We start from the raw sequence: 25,274 nt of genomic DNA, 5'->3' as shown, positions 1-25,274 counted from the left end.
CCTCCTCGTTGTCATTTTCTCTGTTATGTTTTCGGCGAGTCGCCTCTGTGACGTCACCGTCAGAGTCCGGTGGGGCTATCTGGGTCCTATCTGGATCCTACTCTGCTGGAGACACAACAGCTGAGAGGATGTTCCTGTAAAGGTCCCGCCTCCAGAAACGGGGCTTATGTCTTATTTACTACGGATAGTAAATTTGCAATTTGCAATTTTCAATGACTGCTAAGCAGCATAATAAATATTGGCACTTTTTTCCATAACTGAAGTTGAAGTTGTTCTCTCATTTTGCACAGACAGTGTTTACATTTGGAAAGCCATATTGCATTTATGTATGCATCCAGTGGGTCCTCACAATACAATTCAGTATAATATGTTAATTCCACAATAGGAGATATGTTATGTTGTTACCTAACAGTTTTGGTGTAAAAAGCCTGCACATATTGGTATCGGGTGATATCAGTATTGGAAATTAAGAGTTGGACAATATCGGATATCAGCAGAAAAGCCTATTTCCACAGTGTTTCCACATCCCTAGTGTTTACTACTCCACTCCAATGTGTGAAAGAAAAACAAAAACAAACTGGAACAATAAAGAACAAAATGGAGAAACCATTATCACTGAGGTATCCAGCTTGCCAGTTCTCCACCACCATTCTTAAAAAAACAAGAATGACATGGAAACAAATCACTGACATTGTTGGTTCAATAGCACAGAAACTACGTCAGAAAACCACTACCTGTATGTGAATGCAGTGTAAGCCCCGGTAACTGCTCCCACGGTAACAATGGTTACTCTTTCAGACAAGATAACTTCTCATGTTAAAATATATAAACCAAGATCTGCTGTTCAGAATTACAAGAGATAAAAGCCTAGAAAGTTGTTCAAATGAAAATAATTCCATCCTGACCAAGAAGATGACTACTACTGTTGTGGAAAGTAATGCACAGTGTGATTAAAGGACTTACATGTGACAGACAGCTGGATATAGATGAAATGGATCTCAGTGAACAGGTCTTTATAGTCTTTTTCAGGTTTGACATTTTTCTTGTCTTGTCATTGTTCTGAAGAGGTGTGGGATATACTCCAAAATGCTGACACATACAGCAGACACATATGTGATGATAATAATAATATGTGATAAATAATAAACTAGCAGCAGATGATCACAGCGTTCTTGAAGGCAAATTGTTAACAAGGTAGTTCACCGGACTTCCGGTAATGGTGCTGCAGTGAGCAGTCATGCTTTTTTGTCTCTCCCGGCTCGTCACATTTTTGTTAATGGTTTACCTCCCCCAGCCTTTATAAAGTTATTCCAAAGGTTTTTTATCAATACTCCAAAATGCCGAAACCCCCAAAACAGAATAAAACGGACCAAACTCGGGAAACAACGGAATATTCAGCTACCTCAGGTGAAGTTAGCAGTGTACCTGGTGTTAGCTCTATGCTACCTGAACTGTCGTCAAAGTCTCTGTTAAAACACATCACCAATGTTGTCGCAGATGAGGGCCAGCGAATGCAAAAGATGCTAAATGAGGCTTTCACCAAATTCAAGACCAGACTGGATGAGAAAGCGACACTGTGGTCAAACGCATCAATGATGTTGCGGCGGCTACCGACTCCCTTGCTACACGTCAGACTGAATCAGAGGCACGTATCTCCCCCTTGGAAGACGGCGTTGCCCCAATGCTGGGGAAACTAGCCATGGTGGAGAAACTAAATGTGGCGCTGACAGCAAAAGTTACAGATTTGGAGGGATGCTCAAGGCAGGATAATATTAGGATTTTAAACTTTAAGGATTCAGTTGAGGGAAGGGATCCCCTTAAATTCTTTGAATAGTTTATCCCCAAAGTGTTAGAGCTTCCAGTTTCGAGTATCACGCTTGTGGGTGAAAACGTCAAAATATTTTATCGGATGTGCCTTAGGTTTAGACGAGGCTTAAAAACGCAAAAACAGAAACCCCCCTCCAGAGTGGAAATCTTAAAAACGCTCCACCGCCGCGTTCCAGTCTAAAGGGTAAAAACGCAAAAGTCTGCCTTAAATGCAGCAGAGTTTCTGCTGCGGTCTGAAGCTGTAACCTAGGTGACAGACACTCTTCCATGTGACGTCACGTACCTATCCTTCTGCTGATACCTGTCTGCTGCAGCGGGGCCGACAATGACAGAGGAGGGGGGAGAGAAGTGTAGTCCGACACAAATGGTCAGTTTTTATTTGCTTCCTAGCCATGTTTTGGTTTTCCATTTCGTGCTACTAGGGAGAGAAGTAGAGGGAAGGTTCTACACAGGCGAGTGGACTTGTTGGTGTTGTGGCTGCCTGGCCTGCATACAACATTGAATTCCACAAACTTTTGGGTCACCATATGCACGCAGATTTCACCCCAAACACGCTCGTCTTAACGCGGAATAAAAAGTGAGAACGCAATGCCACTTTTGCGTTTTCTGTTCAGATCGTTTCTGTGTAAACATAGCTTAAGCCCGCTTCTTTTTGCTCTATCTTTGGAACCTCTGGCTCAGACAATTCGCATTGCTAATGGTATTACGACTATTACCATCTCTTGGACCAAACATCATATATCCTTATATGCAGACAATATCCTTCTTTATATAGGGAATGCACAACAATCTATACCTAACATTTTGTCTATTTTTAGAAGTTTTGGTGATGTATCGGGGTACAGAATAAATTGGACAAAGTCATCATTTTTACCCCTGAATGACCCGATGAGAAACATCACACTGCCCATGGTTATTCCACTGGTAAAACCATTTAAATACCTGGGCATTGAGATTTGTGCATCATTGCACACTATTGTTAAAACCAACTTTGAGAACACCCTGTCTAAGATCACTCAAGACCTTGAAAGATGGTCAACACTGCCAAACTCTCTTAGATCTCGTATATCCATCATTAAAATGAACTAGTCCCCCAAATCAATTTTGTGAGTTTGTTTCAATGTTGCCTCTGCCGCCTCCATCTCGGTTCTGGGACAGAGTCCAGCGCACAATTACTAAATTAGTTTGGAACGGTAAGTGCCCCTGTCTATCATTATCAACATGCAATAGACCTGCTGGGGGACTTTCATTTCCTTACTTTAGGTTTTACCATTGGGCCTTCACTCTGTGCCCTCTGGCCAGTTGGTATGATAATAGTATTGAGGTTTCATGGCGTGCTCTCGAGGAGAACTTGGTTCTTCCATTAAACTTGGAAGAAGTCTTATTCTCTAATACCCCTTTAAATAAATGTTAACTCTGATTTGGTCCCATTGTGTCTCACCTATTAGAAGTTTGGAGGGGAGCAGAAGTGTTTGTAATTCCATTCAATTGGAACCCATATTCTCCTATTAATAACGAAGTTGATTGGTAAGCGTCCAATTAAATTTGGTCAATGCCGGCAGTGTTACGACAAGGGAATACATTCTTTTTGCAATATATTTAGGGACAGGGGCCTTTGAAGACCTCTCTATCCAGTTTAATCAACAACATTCCACTTTTTTTTCTACCTACAGTTGAGGACAGCCATGAAGGCCTATGGTGTCCCCTGGCAGGCTCCACCTAAAGAGCTCTTATTGCTCAAAGTGCTGCATGAGACTCGAAGAACAAAAGGAATGGTCTTCAAATTATATGGCTACATTCTGGAGGCAACATACCTCTGACTGCCAGTAGACTCGTTATGGCGGGCAGATATCCCTGACCTTACTCTTACTTATGATTGTGACAGTGTGTGGGATACAATAAGGCAGTCGTCCAGAAACCCGGACCACCAACAAATTCACTTAAACTTCATTCATAGGACGTATATGACTCCACGCAAACTTTATAGCATGAAGCTTAAAGCTGAGCCAAATTGTTCTCTGTGCCATATAGGCGCAGTGGATACATTCTATCATATTATTTTGGAATGCCCTGGTGTAGCTAATTTCTGGAAAGTGGCAAACGATAATGTGTCTGCAATATTACACATACCTGTCCCTCTCTCCCCATCTGTACTGCTTTTAAATGATCTCTCTCAGCTTCATTTACAAAAAGCTCAAGAGCATGTTTTTTTGGCCAGTCTGACAGCTGCTAAGAAGATGGTCACAACTAGGTGGAAACCTCCAAATACACTAACTCGGCGACAATGGGTGCTCACTTTTATAGACATTGTTTATCTTGAATGGTCCACAGCACGCATCCATGGGGCAAAAGAGGAAACTATAAGAGTTTGGGCACAAACAGTTAAAGGCCTCTTGACTTGAGAGAACCTCCCCCTCCCCTTTTTTCTCCTTTGCCCTTTGTTTTTTACTCATTTATCTTATTTATTTATTTTGCAATTTAACTTAATCTGATTTTTATTTATTGAATTCCCCTCTGGTCCTGCTTCTGTTTTTCTGTTTCTGTGCGAGTTCTTTACCCATATTTCCCTGGCTGGGTTTCGCAAACAGTTTCCTTTGCTGATTGATGTAGACATCTATCAGTGTTATAATGCTGGCTCAATCTGTAAGGGTTGAAGCAAACTGCATTTCAGTACCATTCACAGTATTGTTTATCACTTCTCTATTGCAGATATGTACGTATGTATGTGTTTATGCAAGTATATATGAGTGCAAACTAACCTTTTTTAGGGTAAGTTGTGTGCAGGCTCTGTGTATGTGCATGTTTGTATGGACATATGTATGTGGCGGGGTCCGCTTTCCCACTCAAGTGGGTGGGGGGTTGTCTCGGATTTTTGGGCCCTACTGTGCATCTGGGCGCATATTCTCATTTGCAGTTATTACAGTGACTCAGAGTGACTCTGAAGGAAAAAAAACAAGCACCATGTAGGTTGCTCCTAGCCCGTTTAGGGTTTGTATGTAATATTCTGAAACTAACAGGAAGACAGGGCAGCTAAAACTGGACTAATGCGTTCTCTCCTCTTTATTCTGGTTAATAGCCGAGCTGCAGAGTTTTGAATGAGTTGAAGTCTCTCCACCTTTTGATTTAATCCATTGAGTTAATTTCCCAAGATTATTGTACAGCGTTTCTCTTTCAATTTTGGGGCAAACTAGAAGGACCTAAGTTTTTTCCTCATTTAACTTTAGGAAATTGTTGCTCATCCATCTTTTCATTGCCAGAAGGCAGGCAGTAGTGGAGTTTATGGCTGCATTATCATTTAGTTTAGCGGGGATGTACAGTTGTGTATCATCTGCGTAACTATGGAAACATACATTGTGCTCTCTGATGATGTCACCAAGTGGAAGCATGTACAGTGAAAATAATGTTTGTTTGAAACCAGTTTGACACACAGAGAGACCAACCCACTTTTCTAGACAATTGATTAGGATATTTTGGTCAACCGTATTAAAAGCTGCACTTAGGTCTGAGGATAAGAATTGAGACCTTATTTTCATCAGAGTTTAGTCTGAGGTCACTGATAGTTTTAGTAAGAGCTGTTTCAGTGCTGATTGATATTCCTCCAGGATATTGTTTTCCTTAAGAAAGGAGCTTATTTGCACTGAAATACTTTTCAAGTATCTTACTAATAAATGGAAGGTTGGATGTGTTACCATCTAGGTTGGGTTTTTTAGTAAGGGTTATCAGCAGCTGTTAAAGGCATCTGGAAAGATGCCTGTTTGAAGTGACACATTTATAATGTTCAGGACATGACCTGAAACACTGTTGAACACTCACTTACAATCATCTGTTATTTCTTTTATTATAACTACCCATCTGTGTGTCCTACAATTTGTCATTTGCTTGTAAAGCACTTTGGATGGCATCTTATTTGTTTGAAAGGTGCTGTATAAATAAAAGTTTGATTGATTGATTGGTAGATAAGTAGAGAAGGGCAATATTGAGGTTTGATTGCTGAAATTACTAATTTGGCACAATGTTGTAACTTACCTCTAACATGAGGTTCACTGTGAATGCTCATCCCTTTAGTCTGACATGCAAGCAGCTTCAGGCTTTTTAGTTTAGGATGCACCTCAGGAGGGTTAACATTAGAGTGAATGGATGGCCGGATCAGTTGCTCTGAGCTTCTAATAATGACGGGAATGGGTTTCTGTTAGAGTTTGGTGTGTCTCATACAGATGCTATTGGGTGCCTTGTGCATTGGTATCAGATACTGAGGGTCCTGGGTATATGACGCCCTGGGAATAAAAATGGGTTGGTATTGATGTGACAGGTAATTAAAAACACAAGCACCGGCACACACAAATGCACATGCATACACAAACGTGCGCACGCACACAAACACAAACACACACACAGCATAGACATCGATTTTGTTTTTAAGGCAAACAAGCAGGACCTCTATCCATGCTGCACATGTAAACCTTTCCTGCTCTTTAAAGTATTGACCTGCCACCTTTTTCACACACACACACACACACATACATACATACACATACACATACAGTGAGAGACACACTCCTCCCTCCTCACACTGATGTCGCTGTTTTGGTCAATATATTGGAATGCTCACGGCCTAAAGAGGCACAAACCAAACAAACAACTGTAAATACACATGCACAGTGTCTCATACACACATACACACACACACATACATACAGCAGTGTTCCTGATGTGATATTCTTTACAGTACATTGAGCAGTATGCCACTTTCTAGAAAGTGTGAGAGGAGAAAGATTGTGTGGAGAAAGAGGAAGGATGCACTGGATGGAAACAAAGTCAACAAAATATAAAAACAAGAAGATAAAGGAAAGGGGGTGGTCACCGGAGGGAAAAGGAAATAATGCAGAATATGCTGAGGAGAAAACTGGTGAAGCTTGACATCATTAATTCACAAAGAATAAACAAAAAAGAGAGACTCATTAAACAAAAAAATATTATAGGCATGTTGAAGAATAAACACAGACAGTATGTTTTGCATGTGGTAATATTCTGTCAAAATCTGTAGCTGCAGCAAAGAGCAGATAAACTGTAGGGCAACACTGATTTTTTATCAGACATTTTTAAAAAGTCAGTGACTCTCATAAATAACCAGCAGAAATAGTTTCAGTTAACAATGCTCATTTGTCCATATGAACAAGACACATTTACCTGCTCTGCTCTGCTCTGCTCTGCTCGCAGGCAAGTTTCAGTCCCATCTTTTTGTATTTTTCCTTTTAAAAAATGAGTTCCACACCGTGATGCCTCAAGTCCTGCTGTCAAAAATCAGCAGACAAAAACCTGTCACAAACACTGAGGGATCTGAAACAATAAGAGCAGAGCTGTACTGTAACAGAGGAAGAAGGAATACGTTTTCATGAAGTCAGATGCTAAAATGTCTTCATGTAGCTAAGCAAGAGATGTGACAGTCATGAAAATGGATGAAAATAAATAAAATAAATATTATTGCTATATTTCTTTCATCACACACAGCTGTGATTCAGGTAAATTGAAAAAATGGTGTTTAAGCATGTGTGTGTGTGTGTGTGTGTAGGGTCTGCAGACAGGAACCAGGGAGCTGCAGGAGATGGGGGTGAAGTTCTGCCACAGTCTGCTGTCTTTAACCAAAGATGTGAAGGCCCTGTACAGCAGGATACTCATCAACCACATCAACCTGGACCACAACAACCTGGACCACAAGTCACACAAGTAAGAAACCATCCTTACCATTAATTAATACCTTATTGAAGTGTATATGTTCAACAGAAATTCTTAAGGTATAATCACGTAACTCTGCATCTCTACATTCTATTATGATAAAGAAACAGTTCAACATTGCACGTAGGGAAATAGAATTCCAGTGTTCCCCCTTTTTAATTTGTCTTCCAATTCCAAAATCTCTCCTCTGAAAAGTCCTCTGCAAATAATGACTATTTAAATTCCTCTCCCAGACAAGGCTGCGTTACTACCCCCAGGGGCCTCTGAGCACCGAGGTTCATGTTCCCCCGAACAACTTTTATTATATTCTGATTGGATAACGTTGCTGTCGGGTGGAAACATTGTAACTCCATATTTTGCTTTGGACATACTAGGTTTCCAATAATTATTATAACTATCAACATGGAAAAGAATGGGTCAAGCATTGTTGTATTTCTGTGGAGCCTGACAAAAAAAAAAAAAAGCATGCACATTTGTTTCCCCCCATCATTGAGGGCCCCTTTCTGCTCAGGGGCCCCGGGACACTTGCCCAGGCTGCCCATGTGGTAAATCCGACCATGCTCCCAGACCACCCGCTTAAAAATGGAAGATGACCTTTGTGCAAATGTTATATTGCTATGATGAAGTGTAAGGGGGATGAAAGGCATCCCTGCCTTGTTCTTCTTGTCATGTTCACTGATATGAAGACTGTGGGGATGTGTAGAGGGTGAATACAAGACATTCGTATCCATTTGTAATCCAAATTTCTTGAATACTGCAAAGACATCCCTCCACTCAATCAAACATCTTCTCAACATCTAAAGAAATAAGCACCTCTGGAGTTACTGAAAACATGTTTTGAGTAGAGTATATTCGACAGCATGCACACATCGAAAAAAAGATGCTGTCCCTTAATGAAACATGTTTGCTCAGCAGATACAATACTTTAGATATACTCAGTGGCGGCTGGCCAATAGAGGGCGATAGGGCGCCGCCCTCCCTTGTGTTTTTGATTTTTATTTTAAAAATGAAAAAAAAAAATTAACAATAATCACTTATTTTAAGTAAATTATGTGTTTAAATTCGAACAACATATCATATATAAAATATAAATCATAATTTTCGGAGAAAAAAGCTCCCTGCTGAGCTGCTGGGGCGACAGAAAAATCGCCCAGTCAGTGCAGCAGCCAGCCAATTACTGACAAGAGATTCGCACATAGCAACAGGAATTTATCCAATCAGCGTCATCGATTCTGATGCCTTAAGGGTGCTAAAGATATCGCCCCAAGGCAAGTTTGCGGCCACGGGTGAGAGAGTGGGATTTCTGGTGACATTGCTGCTGTGATGTGATGTCTCTGCCACAAGGGGGCACTGCTGTAACAGTCCACAGCTTTGTGTGTAAAAATGTGTAAACCTAATTTGGTTCTAAATTTGTGTTTGTGCAATATGCTATTTATGTTTTGTATAAGAATGCCTCAAGTTAATATTGGCATTAAATAATTACTATTTCACAGAGCACTGGTATCCAGCCATTTATGTTCAATTGTTTTGGGATGGTTATTGAAACTGAGTTAATAGGCTATATGCACAGCTCCACTACTTCTTGAACTCAATACAGCTCCTTTATTTTCCTATCTTACATTATTGGACAAACTGATTAATCCAGGTGTGTCTGACCATTGTTGTTGTCACTAGTGAGGTCAGACACACCTGGATTAATCAGTTTGTCCAATAATGTAAGACAGGAAATAAAGGAGCTGTATTGAGTTCAGGAAGTAGTGGAGCTGTGCATAAAGTTCATAAAGCACAGCCCCACCTAGAATATTTTTCACCAGCCACCACTGGATATACTAATAGTCAAAATCCATGAAGGTACAGGTGTATAGGAATAGAAGGATGTGGGTTAAATACACTTTTCAGAAGTACTGTTAAGGATGCAGTGGTAAATGTTTGCAGTAGAGAACCCTGTTCCAGAAACTTGTACACTAATTTATTTAGAATTTTTTTTTTTTTTTTTAAATCAATCCATCTGTCCAACTCTTAACTGCCTATAAACACATATTGTTTCGATGAATAGAGTTGTTTAGAGTTAAATATGTAGAATGCTTGTCAACATGAACCAAGTATAAAATATTTATCTTCGACCACTTGACATTTAATACAGCCAAGTGTCCAGAGAGAGGTCCAGTGTGTATTTGTTGTTATGGTAATATGCGAGCTGTGGAGCAGGAGTGAACTCAACCTGATGGTCTTTTTGGCCTCAGGTTATAAATGAAGAGTGAAACAGCTGTGTGCTTACCTCAAAGTCGCCCCAGGCTGTGAACATGAGTGTGAAAGTGCTCCGCAACCTCAAGACCAACCAAGACTTGTCCTCTTCACTGAGTGATTTGAATCAACCAGTAGCATGGAGTATGTTAGGATTGCTCTGCATTCATTTTTTTCTACCTAATATACTGTTGACGTTAGTATACCATTTTCTGGAAAATTGCTATCTGAATTAGCTGGAAGTGTGAGGTTTAAGTTGGTACACCAGAACATCTTTCTTCTGAAACTTGGAATGCTTGATCATCATACATTAATGATACCTGTGAGAGTTTCCCAACTGTTTCTTCCAGCTCACTGTCAATGTTTTAAAACTCAACTCCAGAAGTCTGTGAGCCTGAAACTGCATTTAAATACAACACAAAGCCTTGTGCCTTCCTCACGACCTCCGAACTCAGATTGGCTAGACTTGATCAAAGTCAGTGTTTTCTTCTCTGACTGAAGTGTGTGTGTGTGTGTGTGTGTGTTTGTGTGTGTATGTGTATGTGTGTGTGTGTGTGTGTGTGTGTGTGTGTGTGTGTGTGTGTGTGTGTGTGTGTGTGTGTGTGTGTGTGTGTATGTGTGTCTGTGTGTGTGTGTGTGTGTGTGTCTGTGTGTGAGAGAGATTTTAGGAACTCCAGTTGGTTTTCTTTTCAATTAACTTTTGAAATGATGAGTCATACAACTCAAGAAAGTTGATGTATAGTTGTGCTAGTCGCATGGCTCTATGGATGGCAATGTTTTTCTGTGTCTGTCTGTCGGTCCAACACTTTGATCCAAACTGAAATATCTCAACAACAGAGCAATGGAAGGCCATGAAATTTGCTACAGATGTCCACGGTGACCAGAGAATTAATCCCAGTGACTTTAGTGGGACTTTTCCTCTAGTCCCACTATGAAGTTGACATTTGATGTTCAGATTGATGAGTCAAATGTATTTGGGTCAATGACGTGATGCAACTCAGTGTCAACTGGTGTTACCAGTATTTTTTCGTACAGATCTGATTATATACATATTACAATAAATGTGAACTAAAATGTGGAATAAATATAAATATTTTTCAAAACGTATTTAGAAAAAAATTAAGAATTTTTATTTTCATTTGATGGTTTAAAATTAAGTTATTATTTTTATAAGTACACTTAAATACACTGTAGGTGGGATTTAAAAAAAAAAATTTAACATTCTTTTGTGGTTAAATCATTTGACATTTTCAGGAGCATTCAGTCTTACTTTTGGTTAAAAATAAAATGGTGCAAATGTCATTTCAAATGATATAAAACCGACAAAAATACTAAATGTACATTTTAACAAACCTGATGCTGCTTTTAAAACTAAGTTTAAGATATTTTTGAATTGCTTATCTTGCCAACACTTATTTGTCACAATTTGTACATCTTTATCCTAGTTTGTGCAATATCCGTACACCTCTGTTTTCGTATTTCTATGAGTTATGCATGTATTTGTGCACCTTGTGAATGTTACATGAGTTCAATTGTAATGTGGCTTACTTCTTTAGTTAAGGATCCACCCCCACAGTGACAACATTTTTTTTATTTAAGGGTGGACACTATAGATAAAGGAACACTCTGCTTTAAGTGTTAAACATGCAACAGTCAGCATCTGCCCACCATATAAACATACATATAAACATAGAAAAAGATAAAAACATCTTTTGTTGTGCAATCGACTGAACAAACTGAATCGGAGGAAACACAGGCAAACATTTTTGTGTTATCACATCCTCAACTAAGGATTATCACATGAAATAAAAACTGAATCTAAATGCCCTCATGGACACATGATGTACCTGAAGTGCTCACCATCATCAGTTCCAGTGTGTGAAGATACTGAGTTGAGAGGAGATAACAGTGTAAGATATAGATGAGAGGTGAGATATACATGAGATGTGACTTCCAGTCTCAGTTGTTGTCATGGATATGACCAATGCAAAATGTTTCACCCTTTAATACAATAGCTTCTTTTTTTCATTTTTATCTGAACAATTTTGGGCAAAAAACAATCATAGTGTATGGCTGACTTCAGGTCTCATGGTTATGTTGCCTTAAATAACACCAGCTATTTGTTGGACCTTTTTTTCTTGAATAAAAAGAGAAATAAAGACATTTTTAAAATCTTTTGGCTGGCAAGAGTTGACTACCAGAAATCATAAGCTGGATACAGACTATGTCTAATGTGTTGTAGAAAAAGGTAATTTGTCACTGTGTTGAGAAGATGTTATAATGCCCCCTACTGACGGCTTTTTGTAAATGTTTTTCTGTTCTGAATAAAAAACACGTGAGACAACAATAGGTTATGGGCCCAGAGCGTCGCTGAAAAGCTGTGTTGTGATATAAACAGTGTTGTGGGATTCACAATGGAAGATAAGCTGTTTATTGACACCAGAGTACCAGAGAACTGGGCAACATGGACATTTCAGATGGAGCACTTGCTGAAGGCAAAAGGACTGTGGGGCATGGTAATGGAAACGGATGTGCTAGCAGCAGGAGCTAATACTGCTGCACAAGCTGAGTTTCAACGACAGAAAGAAATGGCATTTTCCGTCTTGGTGCTGAATGTAAGTACACCCCAGCTGTACCTGATAACAAGCTGTCAGACCCCAAAAGTGGCGTGGGATACGCTCAGAGGACATTTTGAGAGAGACACTCTTGCAAATAAACAGTTCCTAAAGAAAAAATACTTCAGATGTGAAATGAAGGAAGGAGAAAGTTTAACTGAACATTTAAAACGAATGAAGGAACTGACTGACAAGCTTGGAGCAATAGGTGCTATAATTGAAGAGGAAGACTAGATTGTAACTCTCCTGTGTAGTTTGCCATCAAGCTATGCTACAATTGTCACTGCATTAGAAAAAAAGATGGACAATTTGACACTGCAGTTTGTTCAGCAAGCATTAATAAATGAAGAACAAATGAGAGTGCAAGCAGATGATAATGGAGCTGCATCGGGTGGTGCATCAGCCATGTCAACGCAAGTTCGTGGAGATATGCAGCCTAATTCTAAGGCAGTCGGAGCTGACAGATCCAGCTCATGGAGATGTTACAAATGTGGACAAGAAGGCCATATGAAGCGCGAAGAGGAAAAAAGAAAAAGACTCATGACTTGCTATAAAGAATGTCTTCAAGACTACCAACAGTTTTCAGAAACACATGGATGCACTAGGACTCGGCAACATCAACCTCAGAATGACATTCAAAGTCAGTGATGTAAAAAATGTCACAATGTATGATGTGCTGTATGTTCCCAAGTTATCCGGAAATGGACAGAAAGTCACAAGGCTGAGAACAGATAATGGTGGGGAATACACATCCAGTGAATTTCAAGAATACTTGAAAGCTCAAGGTATCCACCATGAGATGACTGTACCTTACACACCTCAGCAAAAGGGTGTTGCTGAAAGGAAAAACAGAACACTGATTGAAGCAGCCATAAGTATGCTGTCTCGTGCTAAGTTGCCAAAAATGTACTGGGCAGAGGCTGTAGCAACTGCAGCATATATACAGAACAGGTTGCCCACATCTGTTCTGAAGAAAGCGACACCCTACCAGAGATGGAGTGGCAAAAAGCCGGACATGAGTCACATGAGAGTATTTTGCTGTGTTGCTTATGCACATGTCCCAGACACAGAAAGAAGAAAACTGGACAAGAAAGCTGGGATACGCAAACAATGCAAAGGGCTACTGTCTCTTAGATGAAAAAAAAAGGAGGATTCTCATTCCTCGAGATGTCATCTTCAATGAATCTGACTTCGGCTGGAAACAGGAAGTGGAAGTATCCTGTTCAGAGAATGAAATATCCATCAATACTGATGAACGGGAAACACCATCTGACGAGGCCACTGTCAGTGAATCTGCTAGAGAAAGCAGCAGAATCAGGAAGCTTCCAAAGAGATATGGATATGATGAGTTTGCTGACAAAGTAACTGTTGATCATATTGCCAATGTGTGTTGTGTTACAGAGCCAAGCACACTAAAAGAGGCATTAATGAGTCCTAATGCAAAGGAATGGCAGGAAGTGGTTTGAGACCCTCAGGGGCCTCCAAAGGCCCCAAGTTCACTTTGTGGTAGTTATTTTGAGGTAACGTTCAGTAACATGCACCACTGCAGCACAGAATAAAATGAGATGATAGGGACTTTACCTGATCTTGAAGCCCTGTGATGCAGAGTAGTACTGTGTTGATGGCATATATTCATAAATTAATTAGTTTTTATTGATTGATTAGCTTCTGGGGTTCAGGGTAAAATAGAATGACGCTGCCATGTGTATTCTGGCTAGTGCATAAGCTCAACAGGATATATGCATTTTTCTTCACAGGTTATTCGGCCCTGGCTCTACCAAATTTCAAATGGCACACATTTCCAGTGGGTATTGGGCATGAAAAAGGGATGTCAGTGCATACCACACATCACATAAAGGCTCCTTCTTGGCCCTTGAATTCAAAAGCATGTCACCAACAAAGGAAAAAAGAATGATTTCCTTGCCTTTACTCTGCCTGTTTTAAACACACACATCTGAACTGAGATGTGTGTGTTTAAAATACCCCCCCCCCCCCCCCCACACACACACACACACACACACACACACACACACACACACACACACACATCTCAGTTCAGATATGCTGTGCTGTGGATCTCTTACCACACTGATTGATGTGTGGCTCTAAAGTGGAGCTGAATGGCTTTTATTGATTTTCAGATGCCCATTCAATCTCCTCAGTGAGCTCTGACAGCACAAATGGTGAGGTCTCCTCACCTGAATACAATCTGTAGTGTATTGTTGTTTAAGTTCATCTAATTATCTCAGTACATTTCTTTGATTTTCCCTCTATTATCATTTGTCTTTCTTTCATCCCTTTCTTCTTCCCCATAGCTTTTTTCTTACATTCTTTTGCCAAATCATTTTTGACAAAAAAAAAATCCCTTTACTTTGTATTCATCACACACAACCTATTAATACTAATAATTAAAACATTTTGTATAGGAGCATGTTAAAACTAACTTTGGGCAAGTTGAAAGACAGCTGGTCCTGTTCGTCAAAAGCAGAGATGCCTTCTCAATGTCATATCAGAAGAGCTGAATTACCTCCTCTCAGCTGCTGTAATAGAGCACACTGATGCTTCTCCTTTGGCCTCAACAATAGTGGTCACACAGAAGAAAACAGGAAGAATTTGAATGTGTGTAGACTTCTGATGGCCCAACAAAGCAATCATAGTTGACAGCACAGTTTCTTTCTCACATGGAAGAATTGCTCTCTTCGCTGATGGGTGCTATTCCTAACCATTGACCTAGAGAGTGCAGATCACCAAGTGATGCTGCATTCCAAAAATCGAGATTTAACAGTTTTCATCACACATGAAGCGCTGTGCCGGTTTTGCAGAATGGCCTCGCATCAGCTCGTACAGCATTCCAAAAGCTGATGGCGCGGAGTTGAGTAGTGTGCCTCATGTCCAGAACTACCTGGATGACATTATATGCTGTGGGTGCATAGCACAGGAACATGATACTGCTCTTAAAACTGTACGACAGTAACTCAAAGTGGCAGGCTTGCAGCTGAATGAAATGAAATGTCGCTTTCACCACTTAGTCAGTAATGTAGCAATTTGTGGAAGCATCATCCTGCATCTTCTGGAGCTTCTCCCTCAGCAGTGCAGGCTAGATCTCTAGGGCAGGGATGAAGAGAGATATTTTAATACAAGGAGGACATAGGAAAGGTTAATGTCATTCATATGTAGGTACTTCCAACATTAGAACCATATGAACCAACTTGGAAAAAAATAGTGAAGTCACCCTTTAATTGGAAATATTTCAATGCAAGAATCTACCAACTTGCCTTATTCACAAAATTCATCTTTGCTTATTGTTTGCTGGTTTTGAAAACAACTCTGTTGTAGCCTCCAGTTTGTTCAGATACTTCTGGAATGATAACTGTCTCTGTTTGAGCAGAAGATCTCTTTAGGGTTCAGCTCTGGGAAACTTTTTGGCAGAGGCAGACCCAAGGATATAAAATAAATCTTTGTGAGAGGAGGAGATATTTTAAAACTCTTAGCTGGGAACAAGTGTGGAGTTAAGGACCAAGCCTCCAGTGCCTTCCCCTCCTGTACGCTCAGTCAGCCACAGAAGACACTGACTGCCTCCTTTGTTCTTTCTCTGGGTTTCTGTCTTTTTCATCCAACCCTCTGTCTCTGTATGTATACCACATACTCTTTGTCCGCTTGTTTCTCTCTCTTATGACACCCACAGGGGTTTGTCAGTGTCTTTGAAAAAACACTGTTAGAACTCTAGCTCAGCACATTCACATCTAGTATGGCAGCGTGCCAGGCCTTACAACCTGCTATGCTCACTGGAATACATTTAGCTTTGCCTTGGGTCTCTCTTTCAACTGTTGAACCAGACTTCAAATTAGCACCACTTTGTCAAACAAAAGTTATGGTTATATTCTAAATACTGTTCCTGAAGCTGCCCACTATCATCCCTTTCTGCTGCTGTTTGAAACTCAGTATGTCCACTGCAATAATGATGTGCCTTGCTCTGGGGTAGGAGTCATCGATACTGACAAAGCAGCACACTTGCATATTCACTTCACTCTCTAAAATATTCCCTCTTCTGTCTCTGACCATTCATTTTGTTCACTTTTTTTCCCGTAGCATTGCTAAAGTGCAAAATTCCCTTGTTAAAAGAAAAGCTTTTATTTAGTGACAGTTGACTGAAATAAAATGTAATGATATATTTCATTAGATGTTCAAACAAATACAAAAGTATTTTTTCTTGTTTTAAGTAGCAAGAAACAGAGAAAAAAGGGAGAAAGAGAAAGTAAAAAAGGGAGGGAGGCAGACTATTTTTATAATATAATGTACACTATATAGAAGGGACAGATAAAAAAAGCCTATAACCAATTAAATGAGCTACAAGCTGTTTTCAGTATAGAAAACACACCTCAACTCTTCCAATCGATATTTGAACAGTGATGGAGGACACAACTACATCACAATGCTAAAGCAAAGATATCAGCAGGACCAAAGAGTTGGTGGTGGCCTGTCGGAGCAACAGGCCACATGTCCCAGTTTTCATCCAGGGGGAGGAGGTGGAGAGGGTGGCCTCATACAAGTACCTCAGGAAATCAATAAAGAAGTAGACAGCAGGCTCCTAAAGATATTCTATCAGTCTTTGATAGCCAGCGCAGAGTTCTTTGTGGTGGTGTGTTGGGGTGGTGGCATCAAGGCTTGCAAGGCCAGTAGACTGAACAAGTAGGTTAAGAAGGCTGGCTCTGTGGCTGGGCTTAGACTGGACAGTCTAGAGACAATAGCAGAGAGGAGGATGAAAGTCAAGATCAAAGCTATCGTAGGCAACCCATCTCATCCTCTCTATGAAGAGCTGTGGCAGATGTGCAGCTCATTCAGTCACAGGATTAACCCACCCAGGTGCAAGTGAGAGCGCTTCAGATGCTTATTTGTACCTGCTGCCATTAGGTTGTATAACAGCAGTGGAGGCTGCTGACTTTAACACCCTGACACCACAAAACATGCACATATTGCTACTGTACTATTATCTGCACTGTACTATTTATGTTTCTATGGAGTGTTGCTCAGACAGATAGACCAACACTGACATTGCCATCATTAGGGTTGGGTATCGTCTAAAAAATTGGTGCTACCAGTACCAATCCAAGTACCCTTAAAGTGATACTGATACCAACTGAGTACTTCATTTGATACCCATTACATATTTTGTGCATTTGCTTTTAGACACACTTTAGAGTGTTTGGGTGGCATCTTGGCTGCTGAACTCAAATTCACCACAACTTCACCACCACAGACAGGTTGTAGCTGCTGTGGCAATGGGCCAATCACATGTCACATTAAATTGAAGAACGTTTGTGTTGATTGGCTGTGTGGAAGTCCATACAAATAGTCACATTTTCTGAGTGCAAAAAGAATCAATTGTGGGTATCGTTTGATGGGAGACGTTTCCATCCTACTTGGGTTCAATTCATTTCAGTCGATACCTTAAAGGTATCAAGTACCGATACCCAGTACTAGCCATAATTGCCATTTACAGGAATATAACCAACAAATAATCCACAGATGGGTTCTTTAGACTATGGTAGGGTGGTTCTGACCACTGGAGGAGCACAAAGCAGGCACTCTGGCTTACACAAAACAACACTGTCCATGCACCGAAATAACATCTTAAACTTTTTGACGTAATCTGTATTCTAAACCATGAATTCTGCTTTACACATAACCACTGACCTGTTTTGTATCCCATCCTTTTATTTTAATCTATTTTGTCACTTCGGGAAGGATTACTCTTATTTTGTATCTGAAAAACACAGTACTGTTCATACCACCAGAATGTTCAGTGCCAACTATCTTCAGTTCAATACTACATTCAGTATGTTTCATTCTAGTTTGCAAAAGTACACACTTTGAGCTACACAAGATCGGTATGAGGTGAATATGTCTCCTGAAAATGTTTAATGGTCTTAATATAGAAATGTGAGCTGCAGTCCAAGCATTGCTGCTAGGAGTGCTATAGTATGAAACAAAAGAAAGCTGTCCTTTCATTTGGCTTCACTTAAACTCAAAAAAATCATGCTGAGCAGTTCGATGAAGCCCAGCTGAACTTTGTCTCCTCTTCATTAATTCACTGTCCTTCCTACATGAGCAATTCAACATTTGCACGTCTCATCATTGCAATTTTCCCCCCATTCTTCTGTGCCGTTCCCCATAGACGCCATGTTTGTTTACTATTTCATGGAAATACTCTGAATTAGCTTTAATAGCCTATATCACCTCCTTGTGGACTGAGATTGATTATGAGTGTAAATTGAGCATGTTCACCAAGGTTTTGCCAGGCATTGTGTACTTGCCTCTGTTCAGTTCAGCGTATGTAGCCTCATATATTTGACAAAGTTATATGATTGTTTCCGTTGCTTTTGCATTCTTTAAAATGTTAAACTACACAGTCACATTTTTTGTATGATGCCTGTTTAGTTAGTTTAGTTTAGTTTGCACAAGTTAAAATTTACACAAAAAATGACAAATAATGATAATATAGATTGCAGGGAGAGACAGAAACCCCAAATGGACTTATTTAAAGTCTCCACCTAAAATGTTTTAAAATTACACAATATTACAGAAAATAATAGGACTACATAGAACAAACCAAATAATTACAATATATACAGTAATGACAAATAAAATAAATGAATAAATAATAACAGAAAAATGAGAATAAGTGTGTGTGCACATGTGCACGTGTCTTCAAGAGGGACATTGGCCTCAGCATCTGTACATCATACATGAAAACTGTGAATGGGACAAACAAAAGAAAACATTTACAAAGCAGCAGTTCATGTTCCTTCAAACATCTTTTATAACTTTTTAACAATGAACAGTTTGTTGTCAATTGGGAATAGCTATTCCATAACTTGGTACCTCTAAAGCTTAACAAAAATTGACAAGTTGAGTCACCATTGAGGATTTTCACTGCTAAAAACTACTGAATCTGTCAGCGACAGTAGTGATTAATATTATCGGGTCAGTCGGAATATTCTCTGTTATGTCCTGAACACTTGGATCAGAAATGTTCTCTGTATGTTGGCAGGTGTTGGAGCACTGTTGCCTTTTCTTTTAGGATCAGAATGTTTTTGGGGGGTGATACTGCTGTGATATTCCTGCTGCTCATATGATGAGATTGATTGTGACCTTTTCCTTTAATGCACTGCTCTATCAAGCCCTGTTTTCAATAACTCAACACTGCATACTGCTAGCCCTCTAAACATAATTGACGAATAGGTTTGCATCATCAAACCTCTCAGATCAAATAAGGACAGCTTTATTATCAGAGATAGGCTTTTTTCAAAGCTTATTTCTTTGTATAACTGGATATCCAGTTCAGGCACAGCTTTTACACACTGATGGTTCTAATATCACAGCTCAAATGATGCATTTCGGAATGAAAAAGAATCAATCCAATCCAATAAACCAGTGTGTAAACAAAGCTGCAGTGGGTGCTGTACAGTAATTACACACTGGGCCATCAGAGAATCAGCATTTGCACTGTATTGACTGTACACTGTAGACAAGCTGCCCGGCCTCATTGCCATTCACAGCACAAACACACACAAATACAAAATGAGTCGCTATCATCAGTATGCTAGACGCACCACTCACTCTCTTTCCCTTCTGTCTATCACTCCTGCTAATTCTGCCCTCTCTTTTCCCCTCCCTCTCTTTTCCTTCCTCCCCAATCTTCAGTCTCTCTCTCTCCATCCTCTCTTTCCCTCCACTCTGTTTTCTCCCTGTCTCTCTCCCTCTGTCTATCGCCGCCATAGTAAGAAGATCAGTGTGCATGTCACATCCTCTCTGTCCCAACAGAGTCCCATTGTGTCTCTACATGCTCTCGGTTTGACTAACGCACGCACGCACACACACACACACACACACACACACACACACACACACACACACACACACACACACACACACACACACAACCATCCACGAGTTGTGTGTATAATCAGATTACTAGTTACTGGGGCTTTCTGTCAGCTGAGAATCACAGTGACCTCAGTATGAAATGTATGCAAACACCACGCAACAAGTTGTAAGATATATTGTCCATCATTACAGATGCAGGCTGAGCAGCTGAGCTCCGTTCAGACACACAGAACTCATATTCACATTCTAGTGGAGATCTCAAAGTGTCAAAAGTTACCAAATACAGTATGTCAGGGTGAATCCTGGAAAATGTGCACAGAATAATGTAACAGAATATTTGAGCTGGATGGAATGCTGAAGCCATACAAACATTCCATCCTAGTTATAAATATTTCACTCTGTGTGAACATTGTATGACAGGTTGAAAGAGAATATATATATATATATATATATATATATATATATATATATATATGTATATATATATATATATATATATATATATATATATATATATATGTGACATTAACATAGTGAGGGATAAAGTGGATTTGCTGACTTATTAAAATTTCCCCAAAGTTTTCCCCCAAAGTTCCCCAATATTTTTGATTAACATATACATTATAGTGGTATGCTTTTCAGCCAGGCTTACAGTGAGGCTCTAGAGACTGTAATGTTTGCCAGTTGGTCCATGACTTTGGTCCCGTCTAAAATATCTATCAGTTTGCTGTAAAATCTGCCATAAATATCTACATCTATTTGATGGACTGATGGATGATTCCCAATGATTCTAATAACTTTGGGGATCTTGGTGAACACTCCTGGTATTACTGTACCTGCTTATCGCACCTACTAAGCATCAGCATGTAGCACTGTCACTGTGAGCATGTTAGCATTGAGTTCCAAGCAACACAGTGCCTAAGTACCAAAATGACTCTATTTGTACTAGGGTTTAATCCTGGGAAACAGGATTCCTGGGAAACCCTATCAAAACCATTTCCCAATTCCCAGAAATGTAATGATGGGAAACGGGGGGGAAATAATATTATTTAAATTAAAAAAAAACAGAACATTGGTGAAATATGTTCACTTAAACATAGGCAGACAGTTTACTCTCATAAAACATGCATTACATGTGTGTGTTTGCTTGCTGTGCGCTGGTAAAACACAAACACAGCCTATCAGTAAACACAATGCACTAAGCACAAAGCATGTTCTTCTGAATCTGACCTTGTGGAGTACTTATGTGGTTTAGTTTCGTAACACCTTTCAAAATCCCATCCATCAAATTCATTCTGTTGCAGGGTAGTGACGCTATTACTGAGATATACTGAGATATATGCCTTCCCTGACCTAATAAAGAAATGTTATGTTGACTTCGAGTGATCATTTGTGGCCGCAGCCTCACAAGTGGAGCAGCTGTACAATAGACTTAATTTAACTGAATGACTTTATCAAATTTCGTTAGTTTATATAATGCAGATTTGTAAAATATTACTTTTATGAGGATCACAGTCACAGATAATAAACTTAGCATTTCATAATTGTGGTAGCAGCGGTGCAGCAGATGTAATGAAGTCCACGCAGCACGCTGGATGCTAACTAATATTAAGCCTATAGCCTTTTCATTATAATGTTGATGGACATAAATTGAGTTCTTTTGCCTTAATAATGATAAAAATAGTACATTAAAAAAAGGTCAGATCAGGTACCCATATTTGCATAATATATGCATAATGTCTCCTTTTTGTATTTAGTGTTGCTTGAAATAACCAGGGCTTAGCTAATATTATGCCTTTAAAAGAAAAAATATTTTCCTGGGATTTAAAATGTCTTATTTTCAGAAAAAATATGAAACCTTTAATATGTACTATATATCTACCCTCAGCCAATTTATTTGAGTGTGTAAAAGTTTCCACTATATAATTTCCACAGTGATTCCAAAAGAGCAACTTTACACCTGCACCAGTCTTAAATGAAGTTGTTCTCACAGCACATATTCTGACTTCTCGTAGTAGGAAAAGCACAGGTGTCACTTATAACATTAACAATGGTTCATGTATGCCAGACAGTGTGACACTGAAGTAGCTAAATGGAATTCAGTTATCACTCATTTGATCATTTACACCTGTGGCTGTCTTGCTGTGATTTGTCAACATGTCTTCTCTGAAACAATCCTGTCAAAAAAGCTTTTATAACAGTTTTTAAAAAGTACCTCATGTACCTAAAGCAGGAATTGTATCTAACCAGCCCCTTTAATTTGCCTCACAGGTTTGCCCTCCACAGTTAGGGTTGTAACAGAGAGACTGCTAACTGATGGAAAACAATAAAAAAAAATGTACTTTCCTCTCCTCTTTCTTTTCCTATCCCCTCTCCTCTCCTTTCCTGTCCTGCAGCTGTTTTGAAGATGACGAGCCTCCATGTGTCGAGGAGATTGAATATTCCGTAGACTGTCCCTCACTTAAAGGCACTGATCTGGATTCAGATGTCAACAGCAACATGGCCAGCGCTGACGGAGAGGAGGAGGGCGACGAAGGAAACAAGGGAGAACAACAACAGCGAGGCAGTGTTGGCCAGTCACAGCAGTCAAGCATGAAGAGCCGCCTCTTCCCTCACCTGATCACAGAGGCGTCCACTGAGACGCTCAGTGAGAAAAGAAACACGTGTAATGGTGTGAACATCACTGATGGACAAATCTTGAGTTAAAGACTCGACTTTATTTATACAGCACCTTTCATACAAACATGAAACCCAAAGTGCTTCACAGAGCAGGATTTAAACAACACACACAAACTAAAATTAGACAACATAAATAAAATGTGTTAAAATTACAATAAGAAAGTTTCAAAAGTAGGATAAAAGTCAATAAAGGAAACAAGGATGAAATTATATGAATCAATTATTAAAACTTAAAAGCTAAAGCTGTAATCAAATTGAATGACACATTAAAAAGATAGGCATGTTATTGCCTTTTAAAAAATACAGAGACAGCTAGATATTCTAATAATATGTTCCATAAAAAGAGAAGGCAGCCTCACCTGTACTTTTATGGGACACTTAAGGAACATTTAAAAGAGATGTGGTACAGAACCTTGACTAGAACATAAAATGAAAGATTATTAACATCAACATCAATTGTAAAAGATACAGGTTTCCAGTCCAGTGTCTAAAGCATTGGGGTTATGTCTTCTTTGTTTTAGTTAAGACTCTTATAGACTTTTTACATAATCCTGTAAAAAGGGAATTACAATAGTCTAAATGGCTAGTAATAAGAGTTCGAATGAACATTTCATCATCTCTTTACGTTAAAAAAAAGGTCGGACTTTGCAATATTTCTGAGATGAAAAAATAATGTTTGTAACCTTGTGTTTAATGTTAAATGAAAATTACAATTTTAATCCATCTAAAATCACACACAGGTTTGTGACTTGTTTTTAATATGTTTGCTTTTGGTTCTATATAAATCATTTCAGTTTTTATCCATACATGTCAGTGGGACAGTGAATGAGAGCAGCAGTGCATTGGGGTCATTTGGTGATACAGAGATGTTCAATTTTGTGTCATCAGCTTAAATAAAGTCATTGATGTGACGCTCAGGAACCAGATCGGAGCCTTTCTAAAATGCTGCACACTTAACCAACAACGGCATTTTTGATTAAAGTTTATGAACCCAAAGCAGCAAGAGATATACATCAGTGATAACTGATCAACAGGACTCGACAAACAAACAAACTAAAACAACAACAGCAACAAAAAAACTTGTAAGTGGACTAGGGGTTAAGTTATTTACACTATCATCAAAAATGAACTATGATCAAAATGCTTTTAAGAGCAGTTCATTTTAAATTTCCATTGTTAAAGTAATCATTTCAGGCAAACCTGAAATCAAGCCACAAGACACGTTAAGTCACAACAAAGTGTTACTTGGCTCTCAGTGAGGAAAGCTAACAATGCTAGCATACCTTTTTATAGCTATATGTCAGACTACATTACATTTCATATCATATAGAAGCTGGAAACCAGCTTTTATAAGATTGATTAACCATTGATAATGTCAATGTAACAGTATTTTATGGGTGGTCAATATAGTCTTAATTGTTTGGACTGGTATCATACAACCAATCAACAAACAAATAGAATTCGGCCATTCCTCTTAGCTAAATACTAACATTCTATAATATGTATAACTAGCAACATGCTATATAGTCTTTTTTTTCTCATAAGAAAGTAGCTCTTTTGTTTTGGGCTTCTTGTCGCTGATAAAAACCTTTCTTATCTTTCAAGAAATAATTGCAAACCTCAGATTGATTGTGGGTTTAATGTGTCTGTCTCATTAGGTCAGATGAAAAAGCAGCTGGCAGTGTGTTCTAGAGGTTGAGTAGTATTAGAGTATTCTTGAACTACCTAGTTAACCATTAACACTTGAAGTGGTCTGTCATTACAGAAGATTCATGAAACTGAAATTCAAATGACTTGTGGTGTATTTCTGCCTGAGTGAACAGGATTTGGATTACATTTATAGAAGTTTGGTTCGTACTACGACCTGAATTTAGCAAGCTGAACTGTAGTTTTGAGTATTTCTGCTGTGTTTACCTTGTAAATCCACATACTTGTGTTACCTGATATAAGTGTCCACAAACAACAATAGGTTGTTTGTTCAAATAGCTTCAGGTCACCTATAGTGTGTTTACATGCGGTGCCAAAGTAGGAATTAGGTGTTAGCAAAAAGTAAGACAATGGAGGTCAACTTGATGAGTAGGTGTTCAAAGTGTGATTTCCACACAAGGCTTGGGTGTGTATCCCATCCTTTATCAACTACCAACTATCAACACTGGTTTCCCCACAGTGGTTTAGTAGCCTCAACTTAACCAGACGTAACAGAGCATTTAAAAAACGCACAGACAAATAACATTTTATCGTTTACAAATGATGACCTGAAGTTAGAGTGTCGAGTACATTTCCATCAGG

General features: G+C 39.2%; 1 protein-coding gene across 1 annotated transcript in view; it reads left to right on the top strand.

Moving 5' to 3' along the window:
- The window catches only part of LOC133982538 (cytosolic carboxypeptidase 4), a 156,201-nt gene extending 133,189 nt beyond the window's left edge, over positions 1 to 23,012 (top strand). The window contains 2 exon segments of the mRNA XM_062421593.1: positions 7,397 to 7,551; positions 22,703 to 23,012. Coding sequence (XP_062277577.1) covers positions 7,397 to 7,551; positions 22,703 to 23,012 — 465 coding nt within the window.
- Positions 23,013 to 25,274: the final 2,262 nt, after the last annotated feature.

Source organism: Scomber scombrus, chromosome 6 (genome assembly GCF_963691925.1).
Source record: "Scomber scombrus chromosome 6, fScoSco1.1, whole genome shotgun sequence".
Classification (NCBI taxonomy): domain Eukaryota; kingdom Metazoa; phylum Chordata; class Actinopteri; order Scombriformes; family Scombridae; genus Scomber; species Scomber scombrus.
This window is presented reverse-complemented; position numbering and strand designations above follow the sequence as displayed.